Source organism: Ranitomeya imitator, chromosome 1 (assembly GCF_032444005.1).
Source record: "Ranitomeya imitator isolate aRanImi1 chromosome 1, aRanImi1.pri, whole genome shotgun sequence".
Lineage (NCBI taxonomy): Eukaryota > Metazoa > Chordata > Amphibia > Anura > Dendrobatidae > Ranitomeya > Ranitomeya imitator.
Genome location: NC_091282.1, coordinates 780,192,486 through 780,208,433, shown reverse-complemented (window position 1 = coordinate 780,208,433; position 15,948 = coordinate 780,192,486). Strand labels below are relative to the sequence as shown.

The window sequence follows — 15,948 nt, the reverse complement described above, 5'->3', positions numbered from 1 at the left end:
ATTACCACCAATGACTGAATACTACAATACTGATCAGTAATAAAAAAAAGCCACAATACTATCACCATCAGTGCCATTATACACAGGAGATCTGTACTTAGTATGCAGTGTCTGTGTAGAGGTAATACAGTGATCACTGGTGACATTATACACAGGACCTCTGTATATAGTATACAGTGTATAGTGTCAGTGTATAGGTAACACTGACTCACCAGTGACGTCTCTAGGTGAAGTCCTTCATCTTTCATCCAGCACAGACCGCCATCATTTCATCCAGCCAGGACTCGTCTCTGCAGGAAATAACACAGTTATCTCGAGTTCCGCTTGTAGAACACATTACTTAATTTTCCCAACTTCTACATTACACCACATGAAGAAGGCAACATAGTATCACTCTACACAGTAACAGGACCGCCCCCCCATTTAAAACAGTATACTCAAAAAATAAAATAAATGCATCACTGCAATAATAATATCCCTTAATTAGCCCCTATGGTAATATTCGCCATCCTAGCCCCCATGTGTCTCATTCCTGGCGTCAGCCATATGTTCTCCCATCCTGCCCCATATGATCTCCCCATCCTGCCCCATCTGTCTCCATTCTTCCCCATCTGTGTCCAATCCTGCCCCATCTGTGTCCAGCACTCTGCCCCATCTGTTTCCAATCCTGCCCCATCTGTGTCCAGCACTCTGCCCCATCTGTTTCCAATCCTGCCCCATCTGTGTCCAGCACTCTGCCCCATCTGTGTCCAGCACTCTGCCCCATCTGTGTCCAGCACTCTGCCCCGTCCAGCACTCTGCCCCATCTGTGTCCAGCACTCTGCCCCATCTGTTTCCAATCCTGCCCCAATCTGTGTCCAGCACTCTGCCCCATCTGTGTCCAGCACTCTGCCCCATTTGTGTCCAGCACTCTGCCCCATCTGTGTCCAGCACTCTGCCCCATCTGTGTCCAGCACTCTGCCCCATCTGTGTCCAGCACTCTGCCCCATCTGTGTCCAATCCTGCCCCATCTGTGTCCAATCCTGCCCCATCTGTGTCCAATCCTGCCCCATCTGTGTCCAATCCTGCCCCATCTGTGTCCAGCACTCTGCCCCATCTGTTTCCAATCCTGCCTCATCTGTGTCCAGCACTCTGCCCAGCACTCTGCCCAGCACTCTGCCCCATCTCTGCCCAGCACTCTGCCCCATCTCTGCCCAGCACTCTGCCCCATCTCTGCCCAGCACTCTGCCCCATCTCTGCCCAGCACTCTGCCCCATCTATGCCCAGCACTCTGCCCAGCACTCTGCCCCATCTCTGCCCAGCACTCTGCCCCATCTTTGCCCAGCACTCTGCCCCATCTCTGCCCAGCACTCTGCCCCATCTCTGCCCAGCACTCTGCCCCATCTCTGCCCCATCTCTGCCCAGCACTCTGCCCCATCTCTGCCCAGCACTCTGCCCCATCTCTGCCCAGCACTCTGCCCCATCTCTGCCCAGCACTCTACCCCATCTCTGTCCAGCACTCTGCCCCATCTCTGTCCAGCACTCTGCCCCATCTCTGTCCAGCACTCTGCCCCATCTCTGTCCAGCACTCTGCCCCATCTCTGTCCAGCTTTTTGCCTCTGTGTCCAGCGTTCTTCCCTCATTCCCTGGGCCCCCCGGATCGCTCTCAAGAAAAAAAAAAAAGTTCTCCTTACCTGGCCGCGCTCCTGCGGCGGGCGAAGATCTCTGTCTCCACGCAGCTGCAGCGTGCACTCGCCGGCGACTGACAATGATGCCAGACGCCGGCGACATGCACGCAGGCTGCGGCTGACGTCAGCTGCGGGCCCGCACGTCAATAGCTTTAAACAGCTGCAGCGTCGGCGCTATGGGCCCGGTTAGCCTGCGGCTGCCGGTAGGGGCCCGGTGAGCAGATGAGACGGGGCCCGATGTGGGCCCCCTCTGCCCACCGGGCCCCATACGCCAGTCACGGCCGTCATGCCCTGATGGCGGCCCTGACTGCAACATCCTCCTCTGTGGTTTCCCTGCTACTATGGCACCTCTCCAGTCTGTCCTTAATTCTGCTGCCTGACTAATTAATCTCTCTCCTCGTTACACTCCTGCTTCCCCCATTTGCAAATCCCTTCACTGGCTCCCAATTTCCCAGCGTATCCAGTTCAAACTACTAACACTGACCTACAAGGCCGTCCATAACCTTTCTCCTCCATGTATCTCTGAAATAATCTCCTAATATCTTGCCTCACGTAATATTCTGTCATCCCAAGACCTCCTTCCCTCCTCCACACTTATTCGCTCTTCACCCAATCGCCTCCAAGACTTCTCCCGAATATCCCCCCATCTGGAATTCTGTACACCAACACGTCTAACTATCCACCACATTTGGACCCTTCAGACAGAACCTGAAATCCCATCTCTTCGCGAAAGCTTACAACCTGCAATGACCACGCTTGCCACCTCAACACCACCGGAGCTGGTGCAACCCCCGACCTACTGTATCCTTCCCCACCATTCTGTAGAATGTAAGCCCGCAAGGGGAGGGTCCTCTTCCCTCTGTACCAGTCTACCTTTCTTAGTTTGTCTACTGTAAGTGTATTTTGATGTAACCCATGGAATCAATGGTGCTATATAAAGAAATAATAATAAAAATAATTAACAAGAGGACAGAGAGTGATATATGGCTGTGCGATCAGGCGACACACAGGGGTTTTTTTGAGGCTGTAAGCATGGAGAATTGTTTGCTTCAAGGTGCTGGACAAAGGTCTCCATAAGCAATGTATACATAATACAAAGAATTTGAATCAATATTTGATGAATATATTTTAAATTTGAGTTAAATATTATTATACTAAAAGGAGGGATCAGCCCATGAGTCATGAGAATAGGATCCCGCTGTAAAGCTACTGTCTCCCCACTCCATCGCAGTCTGTTTATTCTACACCCTAAAGTGGGAATCTCCCATTAACTGGTGAGAAATAGCTCAGAGGTTTCTTTCTTAAGAGGATGTGTGTCATTTTATTGTGAGTGGCTAATGCCGTAATGCGGGTGGAGACCTCTGTTAATAAGAGCAGGAAGCATTAAAAAAAATCTGATTCAGGACTGAAGTCAAGAATGGAACATCTAGAGAGGAACTTGTTGGCTTATGATAGAAACCGCGTGTGATATGTGTGGGAGGTAGATAGGTGCATGTAGAAAAGGATCTGCTGCAAAGTCTTATCCCATCCTCATGGGGTAACAGGTACTGGAAAAGAAACTATAGGTGAGTGAAGCACTTACTAAATAGTGTTCTAGTGCAAATGCTATAAGACTAGATCAATAATATACAGGTATCAGAATATTATTATTATTATTATTATTATTTATTTATATAGCACCATTAATTCCATGGTGCTGTACATGAGAAGGGGTTACATATAGAGTTATAGATATCGTTTACAGTAAACAAATTTACAATGACAGACTGGTACAGAGGGGAGAGGACCCTGTCCTTGCGGACTTACATTCTATGGGATAGTGGGGAAGAGGCAGAAGGTCGGGGGAATAGCAGCTCTGGTGGTGGTGAGGCGGCAGCTCTGGCGATGGAGAGGCGGCAGCTCTGGCGATGGAGAGGCGGCAGCTCTGGCGATGGAGAGGCGGCGGCTCTGGCGATGGAGAGGTGGCGGCTCTAGCGATGGAGAGGCGGCAGAATGGTTATTGCAGGCTGTAGGCTTTCTTGAAGAGATGGGTTTTCAGGTTCTGTCTGAAGGAACTGAGGGTGGTGGATAGTCGGATGTGTTGAGGCGTGGAATTCCAGAGGATGGGGGAAATTCGGGAGAAATCTTGGAGGCGGTTGTGTGAGGAACGAATAAGTGTGGAGAAGAGTAGGAGGTCTTGGGAGGATCGGAGATTACGTGAGGGAAGATATAGGAAAAAGGCGCAACTGCCTTCTACCTTATGTAATGTCTATGGTACAGGTTTTTTTTTCCACACTATTTTTAACCCCTTTCTGACATCGGACGTACTATCCCGTCGAGGTGGGGTGGGTCCCCATGACCACGGACGGGATAGTACGTCCAGCGCGATTGGCGGCGCTCACGGGGAGAGCGCAGCCGATCGCGGCCGGGTGTCAGCTGCCTATCGCAGCTGACATCCGGCACTATGTGCCAGGAGCGGTCACGGACCGCTCCCGGCACATTAACCCCCGGCACACCACGATCAAACATGATCGCGATGTGCCGGCGGTATAGGGAAGCTTCCCGCAGGGAGGGGGCTCCCTGCGGGCTTCCCTGAGCCCCCCGCAGCAACACGATGTGATCGCGTTGCTGCGAGGGTCTTACCTCCCTCCTTGCTTGTTCTAGGCCCGGATCCAAGATGGCCGCGGATCCGGGTCCTGCAGGGAGGGAGGTGGCTTCACAGAGCCTGCTCAGAGCAGGCACTGTGAAGCAGCCTGCACTTCTCTCAGATCGATGATCTGACAGAGTGCTGTGCACACTGTCAGATCACTGATCTGTGATGTCTCCCCCTGGGACAATGTAAAGAAGTAAAAAAAAAATTTCAAAATGTGTAAAAACAATTTAAAAAAATATTCCTAAATAATGAAAAAAAATATATATTATTCCCCTAAATACATTTCTTTATCTAAATTAAAAAAAAACCAATAAAAGTACACATATTTAGTATCGCCGCGTCCGTAACGGCCCGACCTATAAAACTGGCCCACTAGTTATCCCCTTCAGTAAACACCGTAAGAAAAAAAAAAAAAAAAACGAGGCAAAAAACAACGCTTTATTATCATACCGCCGAACAAAAAGTGGAATAACACGCGATCAAAAAGACAGATATAAATAACCATGGTACCGCTGAAAGCGTCATCTTGTCCCACAAAAAAACGAGCCGCCATACAGCATCATCAGCACAAAAAAAAAAAAGTTATAGTCCTGAGAATAAAGCGATGCAAAAATAATTATTTTTTCTATAAAAGTTTTTATCGTATAAAAGCGCCAAAACATAAAAAAATGATATAAATGAGGTGTCGCTGTAATCGTACTGACCCGAAGAATAAAACTGCTTCATCAATTTTACCAAACGCGGAACGGTATAAACGCCTCCCCCAAAAGAAATTCATGAATAGCTGGTTTTTGGTCATTCTGCCTCACAAAAATCGGAATAAAAAGCGATCAAAAAATGTAACGTGCCCGAAAATGTTACCAATAAAAACGTCAACTCGTCCCGCAAAAAAAAAGACCTCACATGACTCTGTGAACCAAAATATGGAAAAATTATAGCTCTCAAAATGTGGTAACGCAAAAAATATTTTTTGCAATAAAAAGCGTCTTTCAGTGTGTGACGGCTGCCAATCATAAAAATCCGCTAAAAAACCCGCTATAAAAGTAAATCAAACCCCCCTTCATCACCCCCTTAGTTAGGGAAAAATTAAAAAAATTTATTTATTTCCATTTTTCCATTAGGGCTAGGGTTAGGGCTAGGGTTAGGGTTAGGGCTAGGGTTAGGGCTAGGGTTAGGGCTAGGGTTAGGGCTACAGTTAGGGTTGGGGCTAAAGTTACGGTTAGGGTTTAGATTACATTTACAGTTGGGAATAGGGTTGGGATTAGGGTTAGGGGTGTGTCAGGGTTAGAGGTGTGGTTAGGGTTACTGTTGGGATTAGGGTTAGGGGTGTGTTTGGATTAGGGTTTCAGTTATAATTGGGGGGTTTCCACTGTTTAGGCACATCAGGGGCTCTCCAAACGCGACATGGCGTCCGATCTCAATTCCAGCCAATTCTGCGTTGAAAAAGTAAAACAGTGCTTCTTCCCTTCCGAGCTCTCCCATGTGCCCAAACAGGGGTTTACCCCAACATATGGGGTATCAGTGTACTCAGGACAAATAGGACAACAACTTTTGGGGTCCAATTTCTCCTGTTACCCTTGGGAAAATATAAAACTGGGGGCTAAAAAATAATTTTTGTGGGAAAAAAAAGATTTGTTATTTTCACAGCTCTGCGTTATAAACTGTAGCGAAACACTTGGGGGTTCAAAGTTCTCACAACACATCTAGATAAGTTCCATGGGGGGTCTAGTTTCCAATATGGGGTCACTTGTGGGGGATTTCTACTGTTTAGGTACATTAGGGGTTCTGCAAACGTAATGTGACGCCTGCAGACTATTCCATCTAAGTCTGCATTCCAAATGGCACTCCTTCCCTTCCGAGCCCTCCCATGCGCCCAAATGGTGGTTCCCCCCAACATATGGGGTATCAGCGTACTCAGGGCAAATTGGACGACAACTTTTGGGGTCAAATTTCTCCTCTTACCCTCGGGAAAATACAAAACTGGGGGCTAAAAAATAATTTTGGGGGGAAAGATTTTTTTTTTAATTTTCACGGCTCTGCGTTACAAACTGTAGTGAAACACTTGGGGGTTCAAAGCTCTCACAACACATCTAGATGAGTTCCTTAGGGGGTCTAGTTTCCAAAATGGTGTCACTTGTGGGGGGTTTCTACTGTTTCGGTACATTAGGGGCTCTGCAAATGCAATGTGACACCTGCAGACCATTCCATCTAAGTCTGCATTCCAAATGGAGCTCCTTCCCTTCCGAGCCCTCCCAAGCGCCCAAACAGTGGTTCCCCTCCACATATGGGGTATCAGCGCACTCAGGACAAATTGGACAACAAATTTTGGGGTCCAATTTCTCCTGTTACCCTCGGGAAAATACAAAACTGGGGGCTAAAAAATAATTTTTTGGGGAAAAAATTTTTGTTTTATTTTTACGGCTCTCCATTATAAACTTCTGTGAAGCCCTTGGTGGGTCAAAGTGCTCACGACACATGTAGATAAGTTCCTTAGGGGGTCTACTTTCCAAAATGGTGTCACTTGTGGGGGGTTTCTACTGTTTAGGTACATTAGGGGCTCTGCAAACGCAATGTGACACCTGCAGACCATTCCATCTAAGTCTGCATTCAAATGGCACTCCTTCCCTTCCGAACCCTCCCATGCGCCCAAACAGTGGTTCCCCCCACATATGGGGTATCAGCGCACTCAGGACAAATTGGACAACAAATTTTGGGGTCCAATTTCTCCTGTTACCCTCGGGAAAATACAAAACTGGGGGCTAAAAAATAATTTTTGTGGGAAAAATTTTTTTTTTATTTTTACGGCTCTGCATTATAAACTTCTGTGAAGCACTTGGTGGGTCAAAGTGCTCACCACACCTCTAGATAAGTTCCTTAGGGGGTCTACTTTCCAAAATGGTGTCACTTGTGGGGGTTTCAATGTTTAGGCACATCAGGGGCTCTCCAAACGCAACATGGCGTCCCATCTCAATTCCTGTCAATTTTGCACTGAAAAGTCAAATGGCGCTCCTTCCCTTCCGAGCTCTCCCATCCACCCAAACAGTAGTTTACCCCCACATATGGGGTATCAGCGTACTCAGGAAAAATTGTACAACAACTTTTGGGGTCCAATTTCTTCTCTTACCCTTGGGAAAATAAAAAATTGGGGGCGGAAAGTTAATTTTTGTGAAAAAATATTATTTTTTATTTTTACAGTTCTACATTATAAACTTCTGTGAAGCACTTGGTGGGTCAAAGTGCTCACCACACCTCTAGATAAGTTCCTTAGGAGGTCTACTTTCCAAAATGGTGTCACTTGTGGGGGTTTCAATGTTTAGGCACATCAGGGGCTCTCCAAACGCAACATGGCGTCCCATCTCAATTCCTGTCAATTTTGCATTGAAAAGTCAAATGGCGCTCCTTCGCTTCCGAGCTCTGCCATGCGCCCAAACAGTGGTTTACCCCCACATGTGGGGTATTGTCGTACTCAGGACAAATTGTACAACAATGTTTGGGGTCCATTTACTCCTGTTACCCTTGGTAAAATTTAAACAAATTGGAGCTGAATTAAATTTTGTTGTGAAAAAAAGTTAAATGTTCATTTTTATTTAAACATTCAAAAATTTCCTGTGAAGCACCAGAAGGGTTAATAAACTTCTTGAATGTGGTTTTGAGCACCTTGAGGGGTGTAGTTTTTAGAATGGTGTCACACTTGGGTATTTTCTATCATATAGACCCCTCAAAATGACTTCAAATGAGATGTGGTCCCTAAAAAAAAATGGTGTTGTAGAAATGAGAAATTGCTGGTCAACTTTTAACCCTTATAACGCCCTAACAAAAAAAAATTTTGGTTCCAAAATTGTGCTGATGTAAAGTAGACATGTGGGAAATGTTACTTAAGTATTTTGTGTGACATATCTCTGTGATTTAATTGCATAAAAATTCAAAGTTAGAAAATTGCAAAATTTTCATAATTTTCGCCAAATTTCCGTTTTTTTCACAAATAAACGCAGGTACTATCAAAGAATTTTTACCATTGTCATGAAGTACAATATGTCACGAGAAAACAATGTCAGAATCACTGGGATCCGTTGAAGCGTTCCAGAGTTATAACCTCACAAAGGGACAGTGGTCAGAATTGTAAAAATTGGCCCGGTCATTAACGTGCAAACCACCCTTGGGGGTAAAGGGGTTAAAAATCTTGTCAAACAAGGTGCCAATAAACTTGATGCAAGTTTATTGGCACCTTATTATTAATCTTTAAAATTACAAGAAAATATTAACCATTCTTTCTTGGAGGTGAATACTTGTTCCTGCGTTTAGTCCCCCTGCTCCTCCATTATAAAATAAAATATACCGCATATTAAATGCAATGTGACAAAAGGTAAAAAAAATTAAAATAATGAATGGAGTTGTCCCTTTTAAAATGTAATTGTTCCATAAGGTTACAGAATTCTTAAATCGCAAATGGGGCTGTCACTAAGGCCCATTTTACACATCAGGTTTTTGCCGTCAGGTACAATCCAGTGAATTTTGAAAAAAACGGATCCGTTTTTTTCTCATAGAGTTGTACTAGCGCCGGATTGCGCCTGATAGCCACACGTTTCATCCATTTTTGCCGGAGCCGTCAAAAATGATTTTTCCGGCGGACAGAGAAAACGTACAGAGGAACGTTTTTTCTGTCCGGCGAAAAAACGCACAGCGACAGTTCCAGCGATAAATGGATGAAAGTGAGGTGAAATGAGTGAGTCCGGCTACCAATTCCGGTATTTTTACACTGAGTTCTCTCTCTTGAACAGGAAGTCCAAATTCTATGCCCGGTAAACAAATACGGATCCAACAAAAAAATGGATCCGGCGCATCAGTTTTTCACAATTTGCACCGGATCCGTTTTCTTACAAATTCGCCGGATTATGCCTGACGGCTAAAAACTGATGTGTGAAACAGGCCTAACCCATCCCTTTGTTGATTGCCTGTAGTAGTGACCTCACGTTTACATAACCGCTGCGGCTTATCAATAAAGACTGAAGCATTGGCAGACAGAGACAATACTGGACCCGGGAAGGGAAAGTGACAGCTCCAGTTGTAATTTTAGACCCCTGCAACTCCATGGTACAATAACCTTTAAAATGGACAACCCCTTTAAGTTAATAAATAACTATGCAAATAGTATACAGATATTTGGGATTCTTGTATAAAAAAATTTAAATTAATCAAACCAATGCATGATGAACTTAAGTTTTTTGCAAATTTTAGGCATTTCCCTTCTAAAAAAAATAATACCACATTCTTATATATTCTTTGAAAAAAAGGTTACAAAAAAAAAATCTATGGCTTGTCCTGAAAAACAAAAAAACAAGACCTCCCACAAATACTACTACAAAATAATAAAAAAAACAAAAACACAAAAGTAAAAAAAAACCATTTACACAACTAAATGCAACGAAGCAAACTATTTGACTTTTTTTTTTTTAAAGGTCAAAATCAGTAACATTATTAGAGGGGGTTCTGAGAATGAAGGGGTTCAGTTACGGAGGACCCTAGGATCCCATTCTCGAGATTGGTAGGGGTCCGAGTAGTGAATGTGAATTAAAGGATCCTGAATTTCGTTCCATCTATATTTGATACGTACAATCAATACAGTAAAAAAAAAAAAAAAAAGTTACTGACAGTTTTGAGATTTATTTTTTCCTTATTTTGATGCGATTATTGGGGGAATTCCAGGAATTCTTAATTTATGCTCAATTTCATTATCTCCTTCACAGAGACCCCCAGGGCTAACAATGCTGATGTGATGTGAACTCTGTGACATGGAGAATGGAACTGAAGAGGAGAGCAATATCACGTCTTGCACTATCGACCACACCATACATCAGACCCTCTTCCCTGTGGTGTACATTGCAGTGTTTGTCATCGGTCTCCCAGCAAACTGCTTGTCCTTGTACTATGGCTACCTCCAAATCAAAGCCAAGAACGAGCTGGGGATCTATTTGGTGAACCTAACCCTGGCGGACCTCCTGTATATCTTCTCCTTGCCCTTCTGGCTTCAATATGTCCTCCAACATGACAACTGGACGTACAACGAGCTGATGTGCAAGATCTGCGGGATCCTCCTGTATGAAAACATCTACATCAGCATCGGCTTCTTGTGCTGCATTTCCATGGACCGATACTTGGCCCTTGTTCACCCTTTCAGGTTCCACAAGCTCCGGACTATGAAAGCTGCTCTTGTGGTCAGTATGGTCATTTGGCTCAAGGAATTAATGACTAGTTACATCTTCTTCCAACACGGGGAGGTCAGCAAGGATCCTGAAAGCCACATTATCTGCTTTGAACATTATCCCATAAAAAGATGGGAGCACAATATTAATTATTACCGCTTCTTTGCTGGCTTCTTATTTCCAATCGTTCTCTTGTTATTTTCCTACTGCCGGATTTTAAGGGTCATTCGAAAGAGTCAAGGGACGCAGACAAAGACGAAGGTCCAAATTAAGCAGCTGGTCCTCAGCACCGTCCTGATCTTTCTGGTTTGCTTCGGCCCCTATCATATTCTGATGGTTATTCGGAGCTTGTTTGAGATAAACTGTTCATTTGCTTCGAAAATTTTCAACATCTATCACTTCTCGCTGTTGCTCACCAGCTTCAACTGCGTTGCCGATCCGGCGCTTTACTGCTTTGCTAGCGAGAGTACATACAAGGACTTTGTGAGGTGCAAGGACTCTTGTCTTGGGTGTATGAGCTGCAGGAAGGTGGGACACAAAGACACTTATGAGTTAAACCATACGAACAACTCCAGAGCGGAGGCTGGAAAAACATATCCATCCCCGGAGGAGACGTCTGTCCTGTGCAAACAAAAAATATCCATTGCTGAAAGCATAAATTAGGGGGCCTTGGCCCCTCTGACATAACGGAGTGATGGGCTGGTGGGTCAACACTGCTGCAGAAATAAAAATGAGGAAAAATCTAAAGAGTCCTTGATTTTACTAGGGTCCAAGAAGTATCGTTTCTCCTTGTGGAGAGTGACATGATAAGCATGTTGAGGTGAGGAGACTTAAAGCCGCAATGCTCCTCTGGGAAATATGCAAATTGTCTCTTCAGAGAGGAAGAGGACAAGAACTCTAGTGCCACCTTTTGGAAGTAGCAATCCTAACAGTCAATGTCGACTCTTTAACGAGCCTTTTCACATGACTTAGGATAATATCCAAACCAGAATCTCAATTTGCAGACACTGTGTCTCGGGGTACTGCCCCTCGTCACTGCAAAGTGGAGATCTGGTTTGGCTGATTGAGAGGCGTCTGACCGGGATTCAAGAAGTATCATTTCTCCTTGCGGAGAGTGACATGATAAGCATGTCGTGGTGAGGAGACTTAAAGCCGCAATGCTCCTCTGGCAAATATGCAAATTGTCTCTTCAGAGAGGAAGAGGACTAGAACTCTAGTGCCACCTATCGGTCAGACGCCTCTCAATCAGCCAAACCAGATCTCCACTTTGCACTGACGAGGGGCAGTACCCCGAAAAACAGTGTCTGCAAATTGAGATTCTGGTTTGGCTATTATCCTAAGTCATGTGACAAGGCTCGTTAGAGTCGACATTGACTGTTAGGATTGCTACTTCCAATAGGTGGCACTAGAGTTCTAGTCCTCTTCCTCTCTGAAGAGACAATTTGCTTGATTTTACTAATAACTTATACTTGATGCAATCGGCTCTGTGCACTCCACGACGGATAGTTAGCCATCATAATACATAAAATTTAAGAAATTTGGACATCTGTGTGAAATTTTTGTTAACTTAAATTTTGTCCAAAAAGAAACATTTTTGCAAGTGGGTGTCATTCAAAACGTGAGAAACAGTCAGTGAGCTTCTTCTAATTGGGTGTTTGTATCTCTTATCTGTATTTTTCTGAGTTCTTCAGTAAGAATGTATTACTACATCAAAGGTTGAGCTGAACAGTTTGTTGTCATAAGTCAACATATGAGGAGCTGGGGGGAAAAAAAGATAAAAGAGGGAGCTCACTGAAGAATCTCCACTAACTGTGCAGACAGCAATATGAAAGGAAGCAAAGACAAAAATTGTAAAATGGTTCATGAAGACATATTTCAAAAATTATTTTTAATCCAAAATGTATGTATTTACAAAAAAAGTATATTATATGAGTTTCCAGATGAGCTACGTTCTAGTTTATTATTTTAACTAGACCAATCTAAAAAGCGCAACATAAAACACGCTCAATTTTCTGCTGATGGGAACACTCTGTCGCACTCCGCACTTACACTCCGTGTAAGCAGCGAATGAATGTGCTGCCGAAAAACTGAAAGCGGTATGGTGTGTGAATGACAGTAGAAATGACCATTCATCCCCATACAGACTGCACCAGCCCATGTGAAAGGGCCTTTAAGGGGTTGTCTAGTGCTAATCAAGTCCTCATCATATGCAGACGAGATTGCGACAGCACAGACCCGCCTGTTGAATGAACATCAGATATTCTACATGTTCTGTTCTAACCCCATAAAGACTGGCAACAGCCAGGCAAATATTCCTACTGACTGGATGGAAAATATATTAGCTTGCTGAACATGCTAAAAATTGGAAAAAAAAACATATCTTATAACTTGCTAATTCGCAATGTGAACTTTTTATTATTTTTTTTACCAATAGCATGAATACAATTCACGACACCCGTACTCCCGCTACACACGCTTTATTTATTGGGTTATGCCATCTAATAGGATAATAATAAAGGAAAACAAATTAACAGAAATTTAAGGCCTTGATGCCTAGAAATAAGAATATACATTGAATTATAGAATAATTGGAAGACGAGAGATGAAAATGTAATGACCAGAGGTCCGAATAAGATCCAGTGAGTCACAAACCAAGACCAAGGCAGAAATCTCCAATGGTATTTACTCAAAGGCAAATTAATCAAGGTAATATGGAGAATATTAAGGCAGATGCACCCCAAAGATACACTAATTCAGCAGCAGCTGAAATCACTGTGCCACTCCAAGGTCTCCTGAGAACTGTGTACTACAACAGACTAGTAAGAAATTTACCTAACAGGCAACTAAAAACAGGAACAAGTGTAAATTGAATGTAGTGTTATTAAGGGAGCCCCTGGAATGGCACATTGAGTATAACTTACACAACTCTAATATAAGATACACCTCTAAAGTAACAATTTAACACTCTGAGCAGAGATACCCGGGTATCTATAACTATGGTACCGTATCCTGAGATAAATTTCCTCTCAGGCAGGAATCCGCAGAGGCTGTAGCCAGTTCATATCTTCAGCGCCAATAAGTTACAGCAAGCTCCTCTTGTCTTGTCGGCCGATGCCGAGCCCAAACGCCGGGGACTTAGTTAGTGGTCTCACGATGTAGTCTCTGCTTCTGTAGCTCCTAGGAATGGTTCCACGACAATCCGTCCGTCTCTGTATCAGCAGTCTGTCCAGACTTGTTCCTCCACTCAATGCACAGGGAATCCACAGACTTCCAAATTCGTACTGGGTTCTTAGCAAAGTCTCCGTCTTTTCTTAGATAAAGGGTTAGCTCATCTCCAGGAAACGTTAGCAACACAAGTCTCTCACAGAGTTAAACAAAAGGTTAGCTCTTCTCCAGGGAAACGTTAGCAACAAAAAGTCTCTCAAAAGCTTCTTTTCCTCCAAAAACACTTGCAGTAAATCCACACAGTCTCTTTTTCAGATCTCACAGCAGCTTCTCCTTTTCTTCCCGCCTTTTCTCTCTCAGCTCTAACTTCCTACTCTCACTTTACACTCGAGACACTAGACCCCACCCCGCAGCACACATTGTCTCTGGGAGGTCTGTCCTCTGCTGCAACAGGCAAAAACCACAGGGTCCAAGTGCCCTCTCAGTGGGACTACAGCTCACCCTCTTACATGCCACCCCACTAGAGGTTGGCGTCCTCGACATACCTTCCCACTCAAATTCATCTTGAGCATATCGCTGAGGCGGTATTCCTGCCGTAGATCGTGTAGTTCTCCTGAGTCCTACATCAACAGGTGCGACCTTAGAGGGAGCTAGAGTCTCTTCCGTGGTCGTGTTAGTGGGCGTAAGTGGAGTTGTCTCCTCCTGCGGCTCGATGTCCTGTGATACAGCGTCAGGACCAAGCAGTTGACCTGATGCACTCTCCTCAACAACATCCTCCATATCCCCAACATTCTCATCACCCGAGGCCAGATCGGTCACAGGGGGCAAATAAGCAGGCGCAGGAGTAAGCACACCATCAAACTCAAGATCATTCAGAGCTTCCGCCCCTTGGAACATGGCCTCTGGCTCTAGGGGGGTAGGCGCCGAATCTTCAAACCAGCACCGTTGTAACATGTTACGATGCAAATTACGGGTTGGCCCCCCTGTCCCCACCGGTTCGACCTCGTACACTGGAATCTCAGGGTTCACCTGTTTTTTTATCAGATACGGTATCGCCTCCCATCGGTCACTCAGCTTTCCTGACCGTCGTTTTGTCCTCACCAACACTCTGTCCCCCGGAGAGAACAGCTCTGTTTGTACAGGTCGCGTGTCCTTATGGACCACCTGTCGAAGGCGGTCGCCCACCACCTGATGCACCACCCTCAACCGCCGCCGATGCTCTCGTACCCACTCGGATGCAGTCCGAAGGGGGGCGGAGGAGGGATCTGGCATGTTCAAATCCTCAATGTCTCGGCCAGGTCTACCAAACATCAACATGTGTGGTGAGTAACCAGTAGTACTGTGCACCCTGTTATTGTAAGCCCACATCAATTCGGGGAGATACTCAGGCCAGCATGTCTGTTGCTGACTCTCTAAGGACCTCAACATTTGCAACAGGGTCCGATTAAAACGCTCACACGCCCCGTTACCCTGAGGGTGGTAAGGCGTTGTTCTCGACTGCTCGATACCATAGAGCTGGTGCAACTCTTTCATCAGCGTCCCCTGAAAGCAGGCCCCTTGATCTGAATGTATTCTCTGCGGACACCCGAACACTTGGAAGAAATGTCGGCACACTGCCTCAGCCGCCGACTTGGCCGTCTGATCTCTTGTCGGCACCGCTACAGCATACTTGGTAAAGTGATCTGTCATCACCAGGCAATAGGAGTACCCTGACGTAGAGTACCCTATCAACACGTAGTCAATCATGAGTAGCTCCAGTGGAGCTGAAGTCTTAATAGACTGTGTGGGAGCCCGCTGCTCAGGGCTTTTGTTGAGCCCACAAATTCGGCACTGCCGACACGCGTCGGCCACCATCCCTCCCAACTCAGGGCAGTAGAGGACTCGCTGCAACCACTGAAGTGTCTTTTCACTTCCAAAATGGGCCCCCTTCTCATGCGCCTCACAAGCGGCCACTGGCCCCATCCCCACAGGAATTATCAGTTGGTACCGATGCTGCAGCTCCGATGGCAGGTACACCTTACGATACAAAAGACCTTGCTCCACACACAATTTATCCCATTGTCGAAGGAGTTTCATTCCTTCCATGGACAACTGAGCCTTGTCCTCTGCACGGGGCCAGGCCTTGTTTTGTACCCAACGGCGCACAAGTGCAATGTCCGGACACTCATCCTGGACTCTTGTCCAATCTGAGGGTGTTTTACCCAGGACACATGGCATCCCGGTGGCCACCCCACTTGAGTGTACCACACTTTGGAAGATAAGTATCTGCCCCAAAGCTGGAGTT

General features: G+C 45.3%; 1 protein-coding gene across 3 annotated transcripts in view; it reads left to right on the top strand.

The window, feature by feature from the left end:
* GPR68 (G protein-coupled receptor 68) overlaps nucleotides 1-11,243 on the top strand; it is a 60,450-nt gene extending 49,207 nt beyond the window's left edge. Inside the window, exons 1-2 of one of the 3 annotated variants that reach the window (XM_069745649.1) lie at nucleotides 3,086-3,232; nucleotides 10,044-11,229. In XM_069745649.1, coding sequence (XP_069601750.1) covers nucleotides 10,089-11,162 — 1,074 coding nt within the window. In that variant the 5' untranslated portion in view covers nucleotides 3,086-3,232; nucleotides 10,044-10,088 and the 3' untranslated portion in view covers nucleotides 11,163-11,229. Of the gene's footprint in view, nucleotides 1-3,085; nucleotides 3,233-10,043 lie in introns of those variants that run through there. The other 2 variants (XM_069745650.1, XM_069745652.1) reach the window with 2 other exon arrangements.
* Nucleotides 11,244-15,948: the final 4,705 nt, after the last annotated feature.